The sequence below is a fragment of the Ursus arctos genome, unplaced genomic scaffold, assembly GCF_023065955.2.
Source record: "Ursus arctos isolate Adak ecotype North America unplaced genomic scaffold, UrsArc2.0 scaffold_19, whole genome shotgun sequence".
Taxonomy (NCBI): domain Eukaryota; kingdom Metazoa; phylum Chordata; class Mammalia; order Carnivora; family Ursidae; genus Ursus; species Ursus arctos.
The window spans coordinates 40,182,395-40,205,360 of record NW_026622863.1 but is presented as its reverse complement, the minus strand read 5'-3'; the positions used below and the strand labels follow the sequence as shown (position 1 = coordinate 40,205,360).

Below are 22,966 nucleotides of genomic sequence, written 5' to 3'. Positions count from 1 at the left end.
GCCTTCAGCTCAGGTCGTGATCCCAGGGTCCTGGCTCCTTGCTCAGTGGGGAGCCTACTTCTCCCTCTGCCTGCTGCTCCCCCTGCTTGTGCTCACTCTCTCTCTCTGTGTCAAATAAATAAAATCTTAAAAAAAAAAAAAAAAGAACTTGTAAGTCCTTGTGAAAGCTTTTGTTTTCTGAGAGAGCTCCGAAGCCATCAAAGTGTTCTAAGCAGTGGAAGGACATCATTTAACAAGCTTTACAAAGGATCAGACCCACAATATAGCAGGAATGGAAGTAAGGACAACAGATAGGAGGCTACTGCATCAATGCAGGCCGGGGATGAAGGTGACTCGGGTCAAGGTAGCAGGAGTTAGGCATGGTGATCTAGACACACTGCATGAAGAACTGAGAGACAAAAAAGAACAGTCAAGGTAGCATCCAGTTTGTTTGTTTTTTAAAGATTTTATTTATTTATTCGATAGAGACAGCCAGCGAGAGAGGGAACACAAGCAGGGGGAGTGGGAGAGGAAGAAGCAGGCTCATAGCGGAGGAGCCTGATGTGGGGCTCGATCCCATAACGCCGGGATCACGCCCTGAGCCGAAGGCAGACGCTTAACCGCTGTGCCACCCAGGCGCCCCAGCATCCAGTTTTTAACCCAAGTTCCTGGAAAAATGGAATTGTCCTCACATCTTGGAGAGATTAAAGTTTTAGGGGGGAAGATCACAAACCCTATTAGACATCTAAGTGTAGGTGTTGAGTTGGGTATTCCTGACTGGAGTATGGGGAGAGAAGGTTTGAGCTGGAGGAAAAACTATCCATCAGTGGATAGATTGCATTTGAAGTCATGAGCTTAGGTGAGAGTCTGGAAGAGACAGTACATATGGCCACAGAGGAGAAGAGGTCCAAGAACTGAGCACCCAAATTGAGCTTCTCCATTGCCTGCTTCCCTTAGAGAGGCCAGCCATCCAGGAACATGCCCTGTCCTGCTGCCACTCCAGCCACCTCCCAGTTCCATGCAGTTGCTACCCCCTCTGGCCTCTGCAAATGGCTTTACCCTTCCTGCCAAGGAATATCTGGGGGTCCTAAAGATGCAGAAGGAAAACAGGGAAAGGCTGAAGACTGAAGAAATGAGTGGTCAATAGGACTTTAGAAGGAGCCACCCTGTCCACATGGGCCCTTACCCAGAGTTTTGGTGTTTTTTTTTTTATTTTAAGATTTTATTTACTCATTTGAGAGAGAGACAGAGATAGAGAGAGCACAAGCAGGCGGAGAGGGAGAGGGAGAGGGAGAACCAGGCTCCCTGCTGAGCTGGGAGCCCGACATGGAGCTTGATCCCAGGACCTGGAGATCATGACCTGAGCTGAAGGCAGACGCTCAACCATCTGAGCCACCCAGGCACCCAACTCACCCAGAGTTTTGGGTCAACTGTCAACTCTGAGATGTAACTGAACTTCCCATACTTGGCACTACCCTGACAGCACTGAATGGCATCTGTTCTCCTAAAGTCCTGAGAAATACTTCAACCAGAGTTTCCCATGCAAGCCAGTTACTTGTCTACACAGAATAGCACTTCCACCCCTAAGTCCTGTGTTTCATAACCTCATCCAAAAAGAAGGCCAGCCTTAGTAGTCATCACCCCATCACTTGCCCTGTGATTCCTCAGATGGAGCTAGCCCAACCGTAGCCAGTGACTGCCTTTTTCTAGTAGGTTCTTTCTGGTGACCACATTGGACGTCTGTTGTCTTTATCCGCTGCATCCCACTCCCGTGTCTCTTCCTTTGCCTCCCCGATTGCATCAGAGAAGAGCCCATGACCTAAGCCAGCCAAAAAGTGCCAGCAGGAGAAACTCAGTTTTGTATAGTGTTAAGTTGCCCCTTCTAGAAAAGTAGACTGAGGATCGGTCCCTGGTCTGAAGGAAAACAATGCAGAGAGTGACCCCCAGAGACATGCCAGAGTCAACCTCCCAGGGCCCAAATTCCTGGTGCCAGGCCACCTCTGTTTGCTGCTGGAACATAAATCAGTGATTTCTCTTAATGTTGATGTTGTTTGGAGCTGGGCTATCATTTAACTGTAAGTCTTTCCAAAGGTTTTCTGGGTGATCACCTAAGTACTGCCACACTGCTTCTCTAATGTTGTCTCCTGGCCACTTGAAACCCACAGGTGCTGCTTTGGTTCCTGAAGAAGAGGCTGGAGGTAAGGCCTGATGATTGCCTTTCTGAAGGCTTCATCTTCTCTTTGACATTTTCTAATATGCACTTCCGACAGTTTGGCCTCTGTGATTCCCAGCAGGTCTACTCCAGATTTCCCAATGATATTTTAAGTTTGACATTGTGCTTTGAAAAACCCAGTTACATGCATTTTCTTTTTTTTTTCTTTTTTTTTTAAGATTTTATTTATTTTTGCAAGGCACACAACCACACCAGTGGGGTAGGGAATGGGGGGGGGGGAACAGAGGAAGAAGCAGACTCCCTGCTGAACAGGGAGCCCAATGCAGAACTCGATCCCAGAACCCTGGGATCGTGACCTTAGCCAAAGGCAGACGCTTAACTGACTGAGCCACCCAGGAGCCCTGTATTTTATTAGCAGAAAACTATATTGCTATCTGGAGGGCCATAAGTCACAGTTGCTAAAGAGAGAAAACAAATAGGAAGAGACAAAGGAGATCATTATTACTTAAAGGTCATTCATCATCCAAGTAGTAGCATCGTAACGACTTCCGCTAGTTTACTAGTGTTTGGAGCTCTGCGCCAAATGCTCTCCATGTAATCCTCACAGCAGCCTTGTCATCCTGCTGTCCTCCCCATTTAACAGACAGCTTAAGAAATCTGAAAATAGGGGCGCCTGGGTGGCACAGCGGTTAGGCACCTGCCTTCGGCTCAGAGCGTGATCCTGGCGTTCCGGGATCGAGCCCCACATCAGGCTCCTCCGCTATGAGCCTGCTTCTTCCTCTCCCACTCCTCCTGCTTGTGTTCCCTCTCTCGCTGGCTGTCTCTATCTCTGTCAAATAAATAAATAAAAAATCTTAAAAAAAAAAAAAAAAAAGAAATCTGAAAATAGCCACTCTGTTGCTAAGGGGAGAATCGGTCCAAGGCTGCCTGATTTCTGAGCCCTGTTCTTGATCACAACCCCTGTCCTGCCTGCCACTTTCTGGCGATTCCCCATCATCTCAGTTGTTTTAACTTCAATTAGGCCTCTATGATATTAATTCCAATTGACAGGGTAGAATTTTACAAGTGGAAAAGGCCAAGAATGGCATCTCAGAAAGGGCAGGAGCTTAATCATGGAAACAAACTGAGGGTCGCTGGAGGAAGGGGGAGGGTGATGGACATTGGGGAGGGTATGTGTTGTAATGAGCGCTGGGTATTATATAAGACTGATTAATCACAGACCTGTACCCCAGAAACAAATGATACATTATATGTAAATTAATTGAATTTAAATAAAATAAAAAGAAACCACAGGAGCATGGAAAAAGTCAGAGAGGTAGGAAAATCCAACCATTGTGTTGGTCCCTTTGTACCAGATCCAAGGATTTGTGTAGGCAAACAGGGAAAAACTCTCCAGGAAGGGTGCAGTTTGTGGGAGGGTGCTCAGTTGCTGGAGTGTGAGGTTAGCATCCCGGATCAAATCTCCAGGGATGGTTTGGGATTTGGAGTTTGGAAATGTTTCAGTGTAAGGTAGTTTTACATTCTCACAAGAGTTAAACCCTACTGTTTTCTACCCCCATGACCACCAAATGTGCCAAACCCTGTCTGCAACTACCTACAGTGTAGGGTGCAGATACCTGAGGATCCTGGGGGCGCTGAAGGTTGGAGGGCTGGACTAAGCCACAACCAAAAGAAAACCTGGCTCAGAGTCTATTGCAGCCTTGGAAAACCAGCTGGGTCCCACTAAGTATTTGTGAAACTAGCACTTCGTGAGCCTGTGGCGAGCGAGCAGAGTTCCTAACAAGAGCCCTGTTCTGTAGATGGGGAAACTGAGGCATGGGCATTTAGATAAGTCAGGCCTTAACTTGGGACCGCTGGACAGGAGTCAGGCAGGATCTGGAGGTTAGGAATCACCCGCTAAGGTCTGAGACCGTGCAAGGGGAGGAGAGGGGAGAGGGGAGAGGCAGCTCTGCTGCTGAGCTGAAGGAGCCCACGGGAGGTCGGGCACGGGGCGATCCACGCCGAGGGATTTTCGCCAGCTGTTCCGGGGAAGCGCACCCACGGGGATGCTGAGTCATGGCGACCTGGCGAAGGCGAGAACTGCGCCTCCACGGAGACGCACGCAGCTCCTAACGCAGAAACCACCCTCGGGAGAGGGCGGTGCGCACGAGGCTACGCGCAGGCTAGGCGGGATCTGCGCGGGTTGGGGGCCGGGGCGCGCACGCGTCTGCGTGTGGGCTCGCACGTCCGGGGTGCACGTGTGCGCATGTCCCCGCGCCGGCTGGGGAGTTGGGGTGCTGAAAGAACTAGCAAACGTCTCCGTCCGCACGTCTGGGATGGACGTGCGCGCGCATGTGCGCAAAGTCCGAGTGGGGCGGATGTGCGCGTGCGCAAACCGGCAGAAAAGCGAGTGGGGTCGTCAGCGCCCCCCGCAGGCCGCGAGCTCGTCCTGCGTCGCGGTGTTTGCCTGCGCGGCAGAGATTTGTCTCTTTGGGATGTCGCCCCCAGATTTTCCCTGTGACTCCATTGTTAGGTGCTTAAAAAAAGTTCCTTACTGCATAAAGGCTTGGGTTTCCACGAGAATAGAAAACTATAGTTACTAAAAAGCTGCATAATCCTTCCTGCAGTTCCTAATGTCAATCTCACCTCACAGTTCTGGTACAAACTGGTCATCGTGCTTATCTTTTAGTTTGATGTGAGAGTTAAAGTCATTTTTTTAAAATTTATTGATTGTCATTAGAATTTGCTCAATAACTTGCCCATCAACACCTCGTTTGGTCTGTCTTCTCTGGAATTGCTTCCTGCTGTTCTGCACCCTGGCCATGTGGCCATGAACAAGACTTGTTCCTTTCTCGCAGGAGGCCTTCGTTCTAGTGAGAGGGACAAAGGCAAACTCGATTCCAGGGGAGCACTAAGTGCTATAACGAAAAACAAAGTGAGTAGAGGCTGGGCCCTGGCCCAAGGGAACAGATGGAGGCAGAAGCAGGGAGCACTGGTGGGAGCAGCAGGCAGGTGGGCACTGGGGGAGGGACACTGAGGTTAGCAGAAGTGTATGGGAAACCCTGAGGCCAGAGAGGCAGAGGCAGGAGCCAGGTGAGCACCAGGTTGTCGGTAGCATTTTTAAGAACACGATGGAATTCAAATGTGCTTGTAGATAGACTTACAAGATCTGCTAAATGAGGAGAGTAAAGAAAAGAAGTAAGAATGTCTTCTAAGATTTCTGCCAGAGCAGCTGGGTGGATGGATGTTGGCACCTCTTTGCAAGGATGGGAAAGATGGGGTCGTCTCCCCTAAAGACTGAGTTTTCTTCTCCAAAGAAGACATACGGGTGGCCAACAGACAGATGAAAAAATGCTTAGTACCACTGATCATCGGGGAAATGGAAATCAAAACTGCAATGAGATATCACCTCACACCTGTCAGAATGGCTAAGATCAGGGGTGCCTAGGTGGCTCAGTCGGTTAAGTGTCTGCCTTCGGCTCAGGTCATGATCCCAGGGTCCTGGGATCAAGCCCCACATCAGGCTCCCTGCTCAGCAGGAAGCCTGCTTCTCCCTCTCCCACTCCCATTCCCCCTGCTGGTGTTCCCTCTCTCACGGTGTCTCTCTGTCCAATTAATAAATAAAATCTTAAAACAAAAAACAAAAAAAGAATGGCTAAAATAAAAAAAACACAAAAAACAAGTGCTGGCAAGGATGTGGAGAAATAGAAACCCTTGAGCACTGTTGGTGGGAATGCAAACTGGTACAGCTACTGTGGAAAACAGTATGGAGGTTCCTCACAAAATTAAAAATAGACCTACCCTATGATCAAATAATTGCACTAGTGGGTCTTTACCTAAAGAATAAAAAACTCGAATTCAAAGGGATTCTGGCACCCCTATGTGTTTATTGCAGCATTACTTACAACAGCCAGATTATGGAAGCAACATAAGTGTCCATTGATAGATGAATGGATAAGGAAAAAGTGGTATAGACAGACAATGGAATATTATTCAGCCACAGAAAAGAATGAAATCTTGCCATTTGCAACAACATGGATGGAGCCAGAGTATACCACTAAGAGAAATAAGCCAGAGAAAGACAAATACCATATGATTTCACTCATATGTGGTATTTAAGAAACAAAGAAAAAAAAAGGACAAACCAAAAAATGGTCTCTTAACCATAGAGAACTAACTGATGGTTCCCAGAGGGGAGGTGGGTGGGGGAGAAGCCCCCTGCATCTTCCTTTCAGCCCTGGCCCCTAGCAAGGAGTCATCCCAGGTGACTTTAGATGTCGAAAGGAACATGACACTCCTGAAACAATCCTTCCTCCTCACTTAAGCCTGCATCCTGAACTCAGTCCCAGCACTAGCCACAGCCAGTCCCCCCACAAGCCACGCAGAGGCCTGAGCCCAGCCAGCTTACCCTTGTGGAATCAGAAGGCCAGCTGTGTGTGTTACTTCCAGGAGCCTGCCCCTGGACGTTCCTCAGCATATGTGGCTGGGAGGCAGCCAGTCATGTTTTCATGGCTTTTTGGCATTTGAGGAGCTGGCCATCGGAAGGGTTATTTCCTGTTTCCAGATCAGGAAGCAGGTCACAGCAGTGGCCATACAATGCATGAAGGGCCATCCCCTCGGAGTGCCACGGTTGGCATGCTGTGTTTTAGCAACACGCCTTGAGCTGGATGCCCTACTTTGCCAGGATCCCCCAGGTGACAAAGGAGGGGTCCCCCGCATCACAGGGACCCTCCTGTAGCTCAGGTGTAACATTTATCTGTTCAGGTTTCCACGCTCACCCATCTGGGACTCCTCTTCTGTCTCCACCGCTGCTGAGAACTGAAGTCAGTGAACAGCATCACGTACTGGTGTTGAACAGGAACATGCTTGAATAAAAGGCTAGCATTTTAATATGTACTTCTAGTGTATTTCCTAGCACTCATGCAACATAGCTGTTACTAAGTAGCCTTGTCCTGGGGTGCACTTAGAAGGCTCTGGGTCTTGGTCCCCATGCTCAGCTTCTGGGCATTTCAGCAGAAAGAAGCCTGAATGGTACTTACACTGGTAGGTTCTAGATTAATGCTCATAACTGTTTTCCTGAGTTCATGAAAAACAGTTTTGCATCAAGTACTGTCTTGTTGTAAGTGAAAAGAAGTTGAAATTCCCCTGTAATTCACCCTCCCTCTGTGGTTCCCACTGAACCAGCTTTCCTTTTGCAGAGCAGGATGACATCACCTAATGAGACTAGTCCTTGTCCCTGAAAGGTATGGTCTCTTTGTCAGATGTGGGGTCCCTGACAGAGCAGGGGGAGAGCTCATCATCCCTGGGTCTGCTCCTTGGAAAGGCTGGCTGCCAGTTCACAGTGCCCGTGGTTGGTGGAACGTGGGGGTTGGCAGACCACAACCCAAGGAGAGAACCTGCATCCTTTCAGGTGGTCTCCTTCACCATGACATTGGCTCTGCCCCCACAGAGACTTCTCCTAGCTTTGGCTTTAGGGAAGCAGACTGGAGAGGTGTGGTAGGTTGTCTGCTTTTCTGCCCACCCACCCCAGCTCATCCTAATACTCCCAGTGGTCTTTCCTCCGGCAAGGTCTCAGAACCAGAGGATGAGCTGACCTAAAACGCCAATGTGGGTGCAGCTTTTCAAAGTCATGAATCAGGCAGGGCTTCCGACGTGTCTGCTGCAGTTCATTTCAAACAGCGATACAAAATATTATTAAATGTATATTTTTAATAAAGCCAATAGTTATTTTACTTATAGGAGCTTTAAAAGTAAGATACAAAATGTAGAGTTCCAGTTTGGAAGCGTTGTAACTATTCACACGATGTCCTGCTGATGCCCGAGCAAGGCAATCACGCCCGGCCATGCAAAGGACACACACACTCACACACGCACACACATGCGCTTTGGCAAGACCCCTCTGCCGAGCGCAGCACCTGGAATTACCAGTGTTCAGAGCAAGGCGGTGCCGAGAACACAGCACCTACAACAAGGAGACCACACAAACAGCTTCACACAGTCTCACAGCCCATGGAGATGCGATTACAAAATGTCCTGCTCAATCGAGAAAAACAGACTGGGAAGTGAAAATGTAGCGGTGCCAAGGTCACCAGCACTGGGGCATCAAGGGCTGACCTCTGTCCGGGGTGAGGTCTTTGGGGAGGCACTATGAAAACAAGAGTACTTCAGTATAATCGAACTTGAAATACAAGGTACTGTGGACACGTTACGGAAGGAAAACAGAAAACTATCTTACAAGGAAAACAGCCACAAACAACTCGGACAGATTAGTGCACACACTGGGACAGCGAGCAGAGACAAGAGCCACGCAGGGTCGGTGCAAAGCACGTGCCTGAAGAAGTCTATGTACAAAACAGTTCTCTGTAAACATGGTGAGGTGAATGTTCGGAACCCACGGTGAAAGGATCATAAGTACAGGCAGCAACGGCATCCCCGCACAGCACAAAAGACGACACCCGAGGCCTGGAAACAGCCTGGCAACACAGTACTAAAAATTCAGATGGCTGGGCTCAGACACCCTAGGGGGCCTCTCTCATTAGTGTGTATACATACATATACATATATATATTTTTCTTTTTGGTATTTTTAAATATAAATTTACTTATATCCGTAGAAAAATGAGAACATAAATGTGTTATTACAATCTCTGCTGGAAAAGCTTATATGGAGTTAGAAAGAATAAACCATTTATTAGTAGTTAACATATATATTAAAATGGTTTAATGATTTAAGAAAATATAAAAAAAATATTAATACTGTCAAACTTTCATACCAGAAAATATGGATTTTTCTCAATTAGACTTTTTCAAAGATGAAATATGAAAAATTTAAATAAGTTTTATATAAAGAACTTCTGTAACCTCAATTAATATACAGTGGGATATGTCTACTCTATAGAGATATATGTATCATTATTTCTCAATTTAAGCACCATTCAATTCTTCTGGATCCATTCTGGCTGGAAAATATCCCTAAATCCACAGGATGTTATCTCTTTAATGGCACATGTTAACTGAAAATGAGGTGGTTTTTTTGTTCTTGGTTTTTTTTTTTTTAAAGAAAAGACTTTAAATTAATTTCTATCTACATCTTAATTGGTTTGTCTTGAGCCAGCTCACAAATGTTACTGCAAGTTCAAGTGCAGGTGTCTCTGTGCAGCCTCTTGACCACACCCCCATGTTTGGAGACTGTGTCAAAGCCTCTGGCCATGTGTGGATAGGAGGGCAGCAGGTGCAACGTTATCCCGCACACGGACAGCAGCCAGCTGGCTCATCTCCATGCACCATCAGGAATATCCCTCTGACATCAGTTTTACGATCCTGGTTTTGTAAATCTGGTCAGGACTGCACCCCTTGGGTGCTGCTTGGGGTGGTGAGGGGCTGCCCACCCACAGAAAACCCAGGTGATTGCTTCCAATCACAAATATTCTATACTTTGCCCGTTTCGTATAAGCTTAAATAAAGATAGTGTTTAACAAACCTCCAGCCTCTATATTTGTTATCTTAAAATAGTCAATGCATTTTAGGCGGGAGATGTTTTAACTAAAAACCTATATGAAAAATAGCTATAAAATACAGTGATTGATGTGGTCATCACTCAATGTGTTAAGAAGGGGGAGGGGGAGGGTTTCAGAAGAATGGTCAGTTTTGCTCTCAGCCTTCAGGCCTGATGCCTTCCCAACACACACAGTAGGACTACAAACTTGAGAGCTGTGTTTCTCAAAGTGCAGCCTGTGGCCCACCTGCATCAGAATCACTGGGGGAGCTTGTTAAACTCGAAGATCCCCCAGCATCTCCCTGAGGGTCAGAAACCTGTTTCCAGCTGGCCCTCCAGGGCTCTGATGCTTCTAAAGTTAGAGAAGCCAGGCCTTAAAGGCTTGGAGCTGCCAACTACCCCTATCCCCAAGGATCCCTGCCTGGGACAGGGGTGCACTGGTCCTCTGGGGGGCTGGTGCCAGCTAGTCAGCCCTGGGGTGGGGACACTGGCCCCAACAGCTCTAGGCAGGCGGGCAGGCAGGCAGGCCTTGGGTCAGTACTGGGGCAAGTAGGCCGGCCTGCGCTCAGCCTTCCCGGGGAAGGCCTTAAAGCCCTTGGGTGCTGCCTTGTGTGCTGGTGGGGGCGGGGGCTGTGGTGGGGTCTGCACATAGGTAAAGGAGGCGGCGCTGCAGTCGCTGGTCGCAGCCCACACTGGCGACTGCAGCATCTGCATGGTGTCATTCCACTGGCTGCCAGGGCCGGCAACTGCGTAGAGTGGTGCGTTCGGGCTAGGCAGTGTGCTGGGCAGCGGGGAAGGGTGTTGCCAGGGTGCTTTGGGTGGCCACGTTTTGGTTTTGTTATCCTGAGAGACAGAAGAGGGTTCTTAGTGGCATTTCTGGCAATTCATCATCTTTTCCCACCTCCCCAGGTCTCTGGTCCTTATTCCCACCTGGGAGACAGGGTAGGAGCCCCAGCCCTCCCCACAGCCCTGGAGCAGCACTGTCTAGCTGAACTGGCAATGACAGAAGGGCTCTGTATCTGTGCTGTTCAATGCAGTAGCCACTCACCGCATGTGGCCAGTGCCACTAAGGAACTCAATCTGTATTTACATTTGATTCATTCCAATTTAAACAGCCACGTGTGGCTACTGGCTATCACAGTGGATGGCACAACCCCAGGCATCCTCTACATTTGGCTCTGAGTCAGCTGGATGGCTAATCATGGGGAAAAAAAGGTGTTCACCACAAAGAACCTGTCATTGCTTTGAAGCCCTCTTAAAACTTCAGCTCTGGAACCTCGCCTGTGGTCTGTACCCCATACAGCTGGCCCTTCGTGGCCAGAGCAGGGCCCACGGTACCTGGTTCATGTCCTCCACTGTGGTAAGAAGAGGTGGTGAGGGCAGTGTGCTGGTCTCCTGCTCTCCACTGCTGTGTTTCCTGAAAGAACCAAGAGCTCAGGGCAGTGGGTGCCTGGCTTGCTGCCCTGCTGACCTCGAACCGCTAGCCACCTGGTTCTGGGCACTGGTTCTGGGTGGGGAAACCTTGGGTCCACTGCATGCTGGGGACTTGGTGGGTGGAGCACTCCCAGAAGCCATAACCAGGCTTGGGGAGGGGCGGGGTTGACAGGCAGGGGGAGGGGCGGGGCTGACAGGCAGAAGGACAGGTGCTGGCTTTGGGTCTACCCGCTCTGGCTTTTGTTAATGTATTCAACAGTTTACCATGCCCTGGGGAAGTGGGACTTAAAAGACTGTTAGTTTTAATGACAAACATGAAAAATTTCTGTTATAATGTGGAATGAAAAAGGCCGGACAGAGCAGGCTCAGAGCCAAGTAAATCAGTCTACCCGAGCTCCCGCCTGCAGACAGCAATCTCTGGAGGAGGGGCTTCCTCGACATCTGCTGGCCTCTCCGATTTCCCTTGTCTAAAACAGACATCTTAAATGCTACCCCTGGCTCAATCCTGCTCCTCCTGCATCCTCCGGTCTCAGTTCATTGGCACCCCCTTTTATATAGCTGTTCCAGCCAAAACCTCACATATCATCCCTGACTCTTCTCTCTCACACATACCCCCTTGCCAATCTCTCACTAGTTCCTCCCTCATTTTGCTCAGCTGTCTGCTCATCAGAGGCCTCCCTGACTCCCATATATATATATATATATATATATATATATATATATATATATATATATATATATATATATATATTTTTAAATAGGCTCCCCACCCAGTGTGGAGCACAATGTGGGGCCTGAACTCATCACTCCGAGATTAAAACCTGAGCTGATATCAAGAGTTAGATGTTTGAGCAACTGAGCCACCCAGGAACCCCCCCATATTTTTCTTCATAGCAACTAACCCAACCGGACATGTTTGGCTTTTTCTTTTCCTTTTTCCTTTCCTTTCTTTTTTTTTCTTTTCTTTTCCTTTCCTTTCTTTTCTTTTTTCTTCTTTCCCTTTCTTTCCCTTCCTTCCTTCCTTCCTTCCTTCCTTCCTTCCTTCCTTCCTTTCTTTCTTTCTTTCTTTTTCTCCTTCCTTCCTCTTTCTTTCTTTCCCTTTTTCTTTTTTTCCTTCCTTCCTTCCTTCCTTCCTTCCTTCCTTCTCTCTCTCTCTCTCTCTTTCCTTTCTTTCCTTCCTTCCTTCCTTCCTTCCTTCCTTCCTTCCTTCCTCTTCTTTCTTTCTTTCTTTCTTTCTTTCTTTCTTTCTTTCTTTCTTTCTTTCTGAGTAGCCTCCATGCCCAATGTGGGGGTTGAACTCATGACCCTGAGACCAGGAGTCTCATGCTCTACCAAATGAGCCAGCCAGGGACCCCTACTTTTAAAAACTTCTTAGACCTGAATATACTCTATTATGTTTTCTTTTCAACTTTGACGAAGAAACTAAGGATCAGAGAGGGCCAGGCCCTTGTCTGGAGTTGCAAAGCCTATTGGTGAGTCCTGATTAGAACCTGGTCGTCCTGATCTCCTCCCACAGAAAGGGCTGCCTCTTGTAAGGCACAGATCAGTATCAGCAGACCTCATCTCCAGAACCCTCCCTTGCCTTATATTGGTATTTTTGGCTACCACTTGCATGAGACTGTTCTGCCAGCAAAGCCTCAACCCAATGTTAAGTCACCTGGGCTACAAGCAAGCCTGCACGGTAGCCACAGAAGACTCAGCAAGGCTATGCTAGCAGAGGCCCTCTGCCTCTCTCACACCAGGCTGATGGGGAGCCATGGGGTTCCTGATCTTTCTGGAGCTGTTCATGCGCCCCTCTGCCTTTTATTTGCATTTAGAAAGCTCCTCATACCTTCTTTGCTTGACAGCAGCCACGAGGTCAGGACCTGAAAACATGGAGAACAAGCTGTCCCCATTGGCAGAGGACGTCTCATCACTTGAGCTGGCAGAGTCCCCCTGAGCACCCGACCAGCCGCTGTGCAGGCCGTCCCTGAAAGGCAGAGAGAGAAGTTGGCCCAGGCCTCCCGCAGCCAGCCCGAACACCAGCCGGACAAGCCCGAGGCTGCCCCCTCGCCCTCGGCCCTAAAGGAACCATCTTTACCCCGCACTCATCTAACAACCAGATCACGGTCTCTTGTCTCCCCTTCTAAAAACCTGAGCTTTTCTTCCTGTCCCTTATTTAGAAAGTAACATGTATTCTTTGCTGCCCTTTATTCTTCTCGGAAGTCTGTGCTTTGCATATGAAATTCACGTTAGAGCAAAAAGCTGAAATGGTCTTTAGCTGTCCAGATTTATTAACTGGGTAGCAGCAAGAGACGTGAAAAATCAACCTCCCGTTGTCTGTGGGATGCAAATCTGCAGTTCTCTTGATACACTGGCATCTGAACCATACACCTGTGCTTCCTGGAGGCAAGGATCGCATTCCACGAATCGCATGGGTTTCACAGCCATGTGCATTTCAGCACGGAGACCGTGTTAAACATTCAATGACCTCACAAACACCGTCAAGTAAGTTCCCGGTTCAGGGCAGAAGAGTATGTGTTGAAAATCATCAATTTCCACCAATGGTGTGTTCACAGGGACACATCATGCTACTCGGCATGTTCGAGTCTGTCACAAAACTCTGCCCACCTGAAGACTTGACCAGATGTCACTCTCTCACAGGGAGCCTTGGAATCGAGTTGCCTGGTAAGAGTGCAGGAGGGCCCCCTGGGGGATACCCAGGCCCCAAACTCTGCTTCCCTGACACAGCCAGCACTCACCCTTCTGTGAAGAACTCTGGGAAAGGCCAGGTCCGATGGGCATCATCCATGGGTGGCCAGTGGCCCCGGGGGTGGCCTGGGCGGCGGCCGTGTTGCACTTGCCGCTTCTGCTGCATTGCCTGGCTCACCCCTGCCACGTAGCGAGCAAACTCGGGGTCCGAACCCACTGTGTTAAGACAAAGGGACAGAGAGGGGTTGGGGCCACACTGGCCTCTCGCTTCCTTCCCTGCCTCCCGAGCACATGCTGGTCACACACACAGTGAAAAGTGGGGAGGTGCTGCCAGGCTTGTGGCCCTGAGAACCAGAGAGCTGGCTGAAGGACTGGGGCTGTCAGCCGGATGTCTGACACTGGGGTATGGGGTATGCACAGGGACTGTCAAGAAGGGTTATGCCTAGGACAGAGGCAGGCTGAATGGGACCGAAGACAGAGAGAGAGAACACAAAAGGATCATGATTAAAGCTTAAAGACAAATACCAGATACTTAAAAATGTTCCAGTGTCTGGTGCTACATACATAACAACTTAGGAAATCACAAGATTGATGTCTTTAAGTGAACTGATAACCTGAAAGTTATTAAAGCATCAGGGTCAGCCAGATAGAGGTATGGCATTTCCACTTGGCCCAACTCGAATCCAGGATTTCCCTGGATGTTGGATGGCAGACCTAGTTATGCAGTGTGAAGATAGTGAGAGTGGTAATGAATGAGATGAAATTTCAGAATTTCAGAGGTATTAAGAGGGGACTGGAAACATACTGGACAGAGCTGAGTAAGGGTGGGCAGGGCAGTATAAGCGGGAGAAAAAACAGCATAGAGGACATTGAGAGAAAAAGTCAAACAAAGATATGGCAGGGGGGCACCTGGGTGGCTCAGTTGGTTAAGCATCTGCTTTCAGCTCAGGACATGAACCCAGGGTCTTGGGATCGAGCCCCACGTCGGGCTTCCTGCTCAGTGGGGAGCCTGCTTCTCCCTCTCCTCCCACCTCATGCTCTCTCTCGCTATCTGTATCTCTCTCTCTCTCTCAAATAAATAAATAAAATCTTAAAAAAAAAAAGACAATATGGCAGGGAAGTATCTATGGCTCACAAATTGAATATGACTCAGCAGTGTGTACTTTTCAGCTTCAAGTTGGGAAAGATACTAGGGCAAAATCTCACTCTTAGCTCATCCTCAGGGCACCGCCCCAGCATTGCTGGTGAGACTGCGCACTGCACAAAGATGTCCACACCGGGGGGGGGGGGGGGGGGGGGACCGAAACCGAGGCCCCCTTCTCAGTGAGTCAAGCCATGCCTCCAGGGGTAAGCATGCCCTGTCTAGAGGGGGCACTCTGCTCTCACTGGCCCTGTCCAAGAGGGTGCCTTCTGTAATTCATCTAACCTGAGGACTGCCCTTCTTCATTTGGGGAAAGGGTGATATAGATCTTATGCCCTCAGGGCGGGGTCTGCAGGAAGGTACATTAAGGACCTGCAGGTCAGAAAGGAACAAGCGGAAGATAAAGCTAATAGGATTTGGGGTGCCTGGGTGGCTCAGTCATCAAGCATCTGCCTTCGGCTCAGGGCGTGATCCCAGAGTCCTGGGACCGAGCCCCGCATCGGGCTCCTCCGCTGGGAGCCTGCTTCTTTTCCTCTCCCACTCCCCCTATTGTGTTCCCTCTCTCCTTGGCTATCTCCCTCTCTGTCAAATAAATAAATAAACTCTTAAAAAAAAAAAAAGCTAATAGGATTTGTAGCTTAAAGACATAGAGTCCATCCAGGCCTCAACAAAGATCAAAGATAGTAAAATTCTGCCAAACACTGTTTATACTCTTTATACTCTGTAATTAATTACATGACTATTAAAAGATATACAGACTGTTTAACAGCAGCTGAAAAAATGCACTGCACCCACCCCAGTCAGTGGCAGCCAGGTGGGGCCTGCTCTTCTGGAGTGGGGCGGAACCATTTGCCCTTCCTGGGCTCCAGGGTTCAAGGTTGCCCGCATCTACCACCCAAGGGGAGCCAGAACAAGAAAGCGTGAGCAGCAGTAGGAGGGATTTTTAGAGGACCTAAGAAAACAATTTCCTTCCATTCGTAGCCAATGCTGGGTTGTTTTAGCAGGGAATTCCTCTTCTGCTGGTTATTTATATAAATATTTGCTATAGTTATTTATATATTTCACAGTATTCTCCTTGTAAATGAAATATATTTTCCACTCTGTATACCTTTCAGTAAATTAGAGAAAAGAGTAACAGATTTCTATGTATTTATCTTGCATCTACCCACCTTACCAGACTCGCTTACTAATTCTCCTTTTTTTATTGAGGGTTTCCCCCCCTCCAATTCTATTGCCTGCCAAGAGATGTGCTTTTCAATGTATCGTTTTCTAAAGCTTACACGTCTTGCTGTATTTGCTAGGAAGTCCAAGACAAAGTTACATGCTATTGGCAGTAACAGCTGCCACCCTATCTGGGTCTTGATTTTAACTATAGTAATTTTGTTTCACTATACAGAGTTATACTTGCTACTGGCTTTTGGTAGAGTCTTTAATATTCAAGAAATTTCTATTCATGTCTTACTTGGAGGTTTTTTGGAATCACTAGTGTCTTTTATCGAATGTCTCTACAGCATCTACTGTTTCATGACTTCTCACGTAGTGGGCTGATACCACGGATTCCTGAGCAGTAGCAGAGTCCCTGACGCTGCCCCACCTGCCACCCCTGCAGTTTGCCGACTGTAGAAATGGGGAGCTGCTCTTCCGAGTGCGCCTCCGTTGTCCAGCCTCTATCCACACTCCTAAAGAGAGGACGACGGTTTGCTTTTTAAATAACCCTTATAAAGTTTTTATGGTAAAAACACGTTGGCTTCATAATTACTGTTCCATTTTCTTCCACTGAAACAGATCTTGGCAGGTTTTCCAGTTTTTGGTACAATTTTGGTGATGTATATTTTATTAAGAACGAGCCCATTTTTCCATTCAGTTTTCAAATATGTTGTCATTGAGTCGTATGTAGTAATGTCTTAAACTTCTCTTAATCTCTCCTATTTCTGGAGTGATATCTCTTTTCTCTTTCCTTTTTTTTTGGTTAAAGATTTTATTTATTTATTTTAAAGTTTTATTTATTTGTCAGAGAGAGAGAACACAAGCAGGGGAAACAGCAGGCAGAGGGAGAAGCAGGCTCCCCGCTGAGCAAGGAGCCCAATGCAGGACTTGATCCCAGGACCCTGGGATCATGACCTGAGCTGAAGGCAGATGCTTAACTGACTGAGCCACCCAGGCGCCCCTCCTTTCTCTTCCCTTATCTTGTTTCTCTTTGCTCTCTCTTATTGAGGCTTACAACAAACTGGTTTATCTATTCTGCTGGGCTTTAAGAGACCCTTCTTTTAGATTTTATTTACAATTTCTACTATATTTTTCTTCTAAATTTAATTAATCTTGGCTTTTCTCCTTAATGAATTCCTCCTCCTAGTTTATTTTTGTTTGTTTCTAAGTTCTTTTTCTAATTTCCTAAGATAACTCTGGTGGTATTTTCACACTGTTCAGGCCAGGAGAAGCCATATTCTCTGAAGGCAGGAAGTACTCTAACACCTTTCATGGGTCCTAGAGTTTAAGCAAAAAAGAATCACAGGACAGGTTATGTAATCAGAAAAAGAGCAGCTCACAAAAGGCCTGCCACCTTGGCTCCCATGACTAGGAGGGCCCAGACTCGAGCCCGCTGGAACTATGGGACATGGAGCCATTCAAGCAACTTCTCTTAGCCTCAATCCCAGCCTCTGCACAGTGAGAAAAATAGTGGTCCTTACCTTCTTAGCCTCATTCTCACGACAGCTGCCTACCTTTGCTGGATGTGTCCCATACTTGCCATCCCACAGCGACAGAGGTCTTTAAAGGGAAATTAGGTCACTTGCTCTCACATGTGAGGCTGTGTTGGATGGGCCCTGTGAAGTCCTCAGTGATTACATTTATGTGAAAACCCCAAGTGTGGGGGGGTCCACATACCTGCAGGATCAAAAGGCAGAATCTCTCCCAACATCCCAAAGACTCCATCACTTTGGTCACGGTTTGGCCAGGTGTTATTTCTAGGTCCCTGCGGCTTCTGTCCCAAAACCTCCGACATCACATTATCCATATAGCTGCTCACCAGACCCAAGCTGTACAAGTCAGAACTGAGATCGGATATGCCCGGCCATTGGCCAAGAGGAGACAGACCTGCTCCAACAGGCTGTGCTGGCTGCTGGGCTGAGCCATGCACCCACTTCCCAGGGGCCCGAGGCTGGGGCGGGGGCTGCTGAGGTCCAATGGGTTGGAGCAGGTGTTGGTAGTACTGGACCTGGGGCTGTTGCTGCTTTGGGGATTGCTGCTGAGGTGCCAGGCCTGGCTGGGGGGTCAGAGGTGTGTGGGCCCCAGCCTGGGATGGCCGTGGTGGAGGGGGCGCCGACAGTGGTTGCTGCTGTGGCTGCATGGCTCCTGCCTTCTGTTCAGTCGCCATGGCTGTGGCAGCAGAATTACGCCTTGTCACCAACGGGGAGCCCTGATGTGACTGGCCCATGTTAAAGCCCGAAAGAAAATCGATCACCTCCTGCATCTCCTGATCGGTTGGTAAGTTCATGCCCTTCTCATCCTTGCCATCATCCCCTTGCAGGAAGTTGTCACGCCTCTCCATGAGAAAACCATTGGCCATTTGATTACTGGAATTCTGCACTGACTGTGAAGGGTCTGTAGTCCTAGGGAAATTACCAATGTTCAAAATGCTTTGTAATCTTGAATCAATATTGCTGGGCATTTTGGCCTTCTCTTCCGAACACCCAGCTATGAAGAGGTTTTTGGAAGGGGTATTTGGGATGGAATAATTTGTGCTGCTGCTAGAGCTGGCACATGAAGCTTTCTTGGTGAACCGGGATGTCAGTTTGGAGAACGTCTTCTGCAGGCCACCTGAAGATTTGTTTCCATTCCCAGAAGGCAGGTCAGCCTGATTCCCAAAATCACAGATCTCCCTTTGAAGCTGGATCTGTATGCAGGGTAAAGCTTGTTCCCTATTAAACAGAAACGAAAAATTAAAAAAAGACAAAAATACAAATTGGACAAATGAAATGGATCTCTCTTCATCTAAGAAAGACTTTAAGGACAAAGACAGTCCCTAGTTGGTTGGCATCAGGCTCACCTATTTTACAGATAAATAAAATGAACACCCAAGACTTTTAAGTGTGTGTAAGAATGAAGCAGCAGAGGGACGTGGGTAAATCCACACGGCGGGGGGGGGGGGGGGGTGGGGGTGGCGGCGAGTGGGACTCAGTGACACCATGCAGCACTGCTGTCCTTGGAAGGAACTTACAGACAGTGCCAACAACAGAAGATTGTTACCTCCAAGGTTTTCCGAGCACTTTCCTAGTACAGAAAGAGAGCCCCAGAGACGGAAAGAGTATGGGGCTGAGGCAGGCGACGGCTGCAGTGACCCAGGACAAGCTACTCAGTGTTCTGGGCCTTGGTGCTCATGAGTTAAGAAAGGGGGCACACGGCTAGATGTTCACGGTCCCTACCATTCTGAAGTTCATAATTCCCAGAGACAGTCTTGCGACTGTCAGCTGCTTTCAGAGATAAATAAATTTCATGTAGGATATAAGTAAATTTTCCACACATTTCTCTGGTCTTCGTTCCTAAGGAGAATAAGAGTTGGGCTAAAATCCTCTTGATGGACTTACTCTCAAATGATAAAACAAATGAAGGCAAACATGTTAAGTAACCGAGGAATCTGGGTAAAGGGCAGAGAGTAATTCTTGGTACTACTGCAACTTTTCTGTCAGTTTAAAATGATTTCAAAATTAAGTGACCAAAGAATTCTCTTTCTCGCTTTACTTCCTCACATACAATCAGTGATGTGAGCACACAGGAGACTGTCCGTGGGCACACTGTCCCTGAGTATGGGCCTGAACGTAAGCTACTACACCCACCTCCCTGCCCTCCAGCGGCTGAGGTCCAGCACGGCCGTGTAGAGCACGTCCACCAGCCCCAGGGTCTTCTCGGGATCAAGGCTTCTCTGCAGCAGGGACATGGTGGCAGGGTCTTCTTTCAGGCACCTAGGAAGGAAGCAGGTGTCAGTCTGGGCTGCACTGCTCTGAAAAAGTGTCTCAAGCAAGCCTCATACAAAAGGCTACAATGTTTACATGCTTTTGGCACCAAATAAAAATTCAGTAATTAAAGACCACTTAGAGAATGACAAGACTAACACTGGAATTTACTGCTCTGCAAAAGGAGGAGGAAGCAACAGGGGCCGGGATCTCCCTGGATTTCTAATCATCTAGAGTCTGTTTGGTAGGAAGAGAAGCGTTCAGTGGAAGGGTGGCCTTCTCGGGGCGCTGAGGCCCTCTCACTGTCCACCCCAGCTGTGGCCTTGACTTTCTGTCCTACTGTGTTCAGATTCTGGGATCTGACACAGCATCTACTCCTCTGCAAACCCTTTCCAATGTGCCCCTGCCCCGACTTCCTCCACAGCGCTTCACACCTGCAACCAAGAAACTAAAGGTCAATGGAGGAAAAACCCAGACTCACTGCAAATTTGAGGTAAGCAGCGAACACGGCCTTCCCATAAGTGAATGTTTTCCCTTTCCAAGCTGACCACTTCAGCTTGCATCCCCTCTCCTTCGAGCTCGGCTAACCCTGACGCTTCTCCCCTTCTTTCCCACTACAACTCTCAAGTCACTGAGAGGAGATCTGCTCCCTCTCCTCACCACTAATCCACCAGCTTGAGTGCCGTGCCTGCACTCCCGGCCTGCCCCTCCAGTCATGGTCAAGGCAGAAGACAAGCCCTGCTGTGCCACTGGCTGACCCTCTAGCCGAGCGCTGCATGCTCCGTATCCTCCTGCTTTCCTGAGGACCCTGCTCATCTAATCACCCCCTCTCTCCCCGTGACATTCCCCTCCAGATACTGCCAAGTTCTCTGCTCCCCCTTTTAACAAAACACTGTCTCCTCCTCTTCCTGACCTCCTAATCTCCCCTCACCCCACTCCCGCTGGGCTTTGGTCCCCATAACTGCACTAGAATAGCTTTTATCAAACAAGTTTGGTCTCGCCAGTGTCAAAGGTCAATTACCTGTCTCCATCTTACTCAATCTCTTAGGAACGTTGTGCAATGCTTCCTTCCTCCCAGAGCATTATCTTCTGTAGCTCAGTGACCCCAAACTCGCTCACCTTTCCTCCCCCCTGGCAGGCAAGCTGCTCCCTGGTCTCCTCTGCTGACTTCTCCAGCTCTGCTTCCCCACCTCTGTATGGCGGCGTGTCCTAGGCTCCGTCCTTTCTCCCCACAGTGCTGCATTTGGTCCTGCAGCTCAGCTGTACAGACCATCCTCCGCTGAAGACTCAAATTCCCTTCACCAGCCAACCCCCTCCTCCCGAATCCCCCTCCTGTATCTAACTGCACACCTGACATCTCTTGGGCACACCTAACAGGCAACTTGGTCAGCACAACTGCTTCCTCTCCTCTCCAACAAAAACCACTCTGAACCCTATACACTTCCTCCATAAGTACCCAACACAGCCGTCTACCCCAAACCTATATGTCATCTCTGGCTACCTACAGCCCACACCAACCCATCAGCACACCAAGCACTTCTCGTCACCTCTCTTGTTATGGCTCTGCTTTTGTTGCCTCTGCCCAGACTGCTCTCCCAAGAGCTGCTTCCCACCATTCAGGTCCTCACTGCCCATTCAGGGTACCTCCACCAAGAGGCCTCTTCTGAGAGGCAGAACCGGGAAGATGTTGTCTGTCTGCTGCTAGCCACTCTGGGAGTTAAATGGTGAAATCAACACTTGCAAAGCCATCCGAAGGAGGCAGCAGCACTCCCCAGCATGACTTCGGGCTTGAGAAGAAATACGCCTGTGAGGATATGAGCCAGCCAGCCTCAGAAACACTGCTAAAGGCAAGCTTTGCCAGTGAGCAACCAGGCCCTGGACTCCTGGGAGAGAACCTTGGCCAGCAAACTTGGCCAGGGTTCATGTACCCGATTCTCTCAGCCTGGAATTGCCGACTATTAGGACATCCTTGCTCTGTGCTCCCAAGCCACTCCTGGGTGTGATTTGGCTGGTCACATATGTTTGCCCACTAGGAGAGCATTTGCTGGTCATGCGGAAAGAAGTACTACACTTGCTGATGAGAATAATTTCTCTTTCAACAAATCTGTACTTTTATTTAATTCATCAGTCCTGAGAGTTGATCAAAAGAATCGCCTTTAGAGACTAAACCCATTCTTTTGGCAAATCACGTAGACTCGCTTAAAACCCTCTACCTGTTCTTAGATAAAAATCCAAGCCCCTCTGGGATCCGCAAGTTCTGGCTTTTATGACTCTCTTTCTTCACGACCACTTACCACATCTCCAGCCATGCCAGTTCACCCCCCAGAAATCCTTTCCCCATCTGCTCTCTGCATGGCTGGCTCCTCTCAAACGTCGTATCTTCAAGGAAGGACCCTTCACAACTGACCTCCTCATCCCAAACAGCCTCCCCTCTCCAGCACCACTCCTGTTAGTCTCCATCATATGACATCATTCAGCTCTTGTCCCCTCATATATGTGCTGGGGTTTGACCTGAACTCTTATGCTTGCTAGCTGTCCTCTCCACGCTCCCTCCCATTACAAAGTTGACTCTATTAGGGGCAGAGATGCCGTTTGTCTTGCTCATACTTAAATTTCCAGAGCCCAGGGAGTGTCTGCCACGTAGTAGGTATTTAGTAAGTATTTGCTGAAAGAAAGAATGGATGGACAACTTCAATAAGACAGTTAAAAAAAATCTAAATAAGGTATTACTTCGGGAAAAAAAAACATAACTGGCAGTGGGACACTCCATTTTATTAAAATCATATAATAAATTCTTGACTGCCTGTGCTAACAGTTTCATTTTTCTGAAGGTGGAGTAAAGCAATCACTTCTGTTTGCATTCTTCATAACAATTGTGTAGTTTACACTTTGAAAGAAACAAAAACGTGTATTTTGAAAACTTTGTATTTTTACCAAAGCAACCAGCAGAGGGAGCCTCTCCAAGAAATTATAGTCCATAAGGTCTTTTGTGGAGGTTCAATGAATTAAAAAAGAAATCAATCATACATGGAGAGTTCCGGAAATAAACTGCAGTGTTAACCATTTTAGTACTAGTCGTTTATAGTTACCCAATTATTCAAAAGTTCAAACTATTTTCTCTAAATG

The 22,966-nt window shown here is 48.2% G+C and overlaps 1 protein-coding gene across 5 annotated transcripts in view; it reads right to left on the bottom strand.

Annotated features, from left to right (window-relative positions):
• Positions 1–7,822: 7,822 nt before the first annotated feature.
• The window catches only part of GARRE1 (granule associated Rac and RHOG effector 1), an 85,134-nt gene continuing 69,990 nt past the window's right edge, over positions 7,823–22,966 (bottom strand). For all 5 annotated transcript variants that reach the window (XM_026484306.4, XM_057314336.1, XM_057314335.1 and 2 more), the window contains 6 exons: positions 19,724–19,849; positions 17,775–18,808; positions 13,801–13,966; positions 12,891–13,028; positions 10,964–11,042; positions 7,823–10,468 (listed from right to left, as the gene is read on the bottom strand). In XM_026484306.4, coding sequence (XP_026340091.1) covers positions 10,160–10,468; positions 10,964–11,042; positions 12,891–13,028; positions 13,801–13,966; positions 17,775–18,808; positions 19,724–19,849 — 1,852 coding nt within the window. In that variant the 3' untranslated portion in view covers positions 7,823–10,159. The remainder of the gene's footprint in view (positions 10,469–10,963; positions 11,043–12,890; positions 13,029–13,800; positions 13,967–17,774; positions 18,809–19,723; positions 19,850–22,966) is intronic.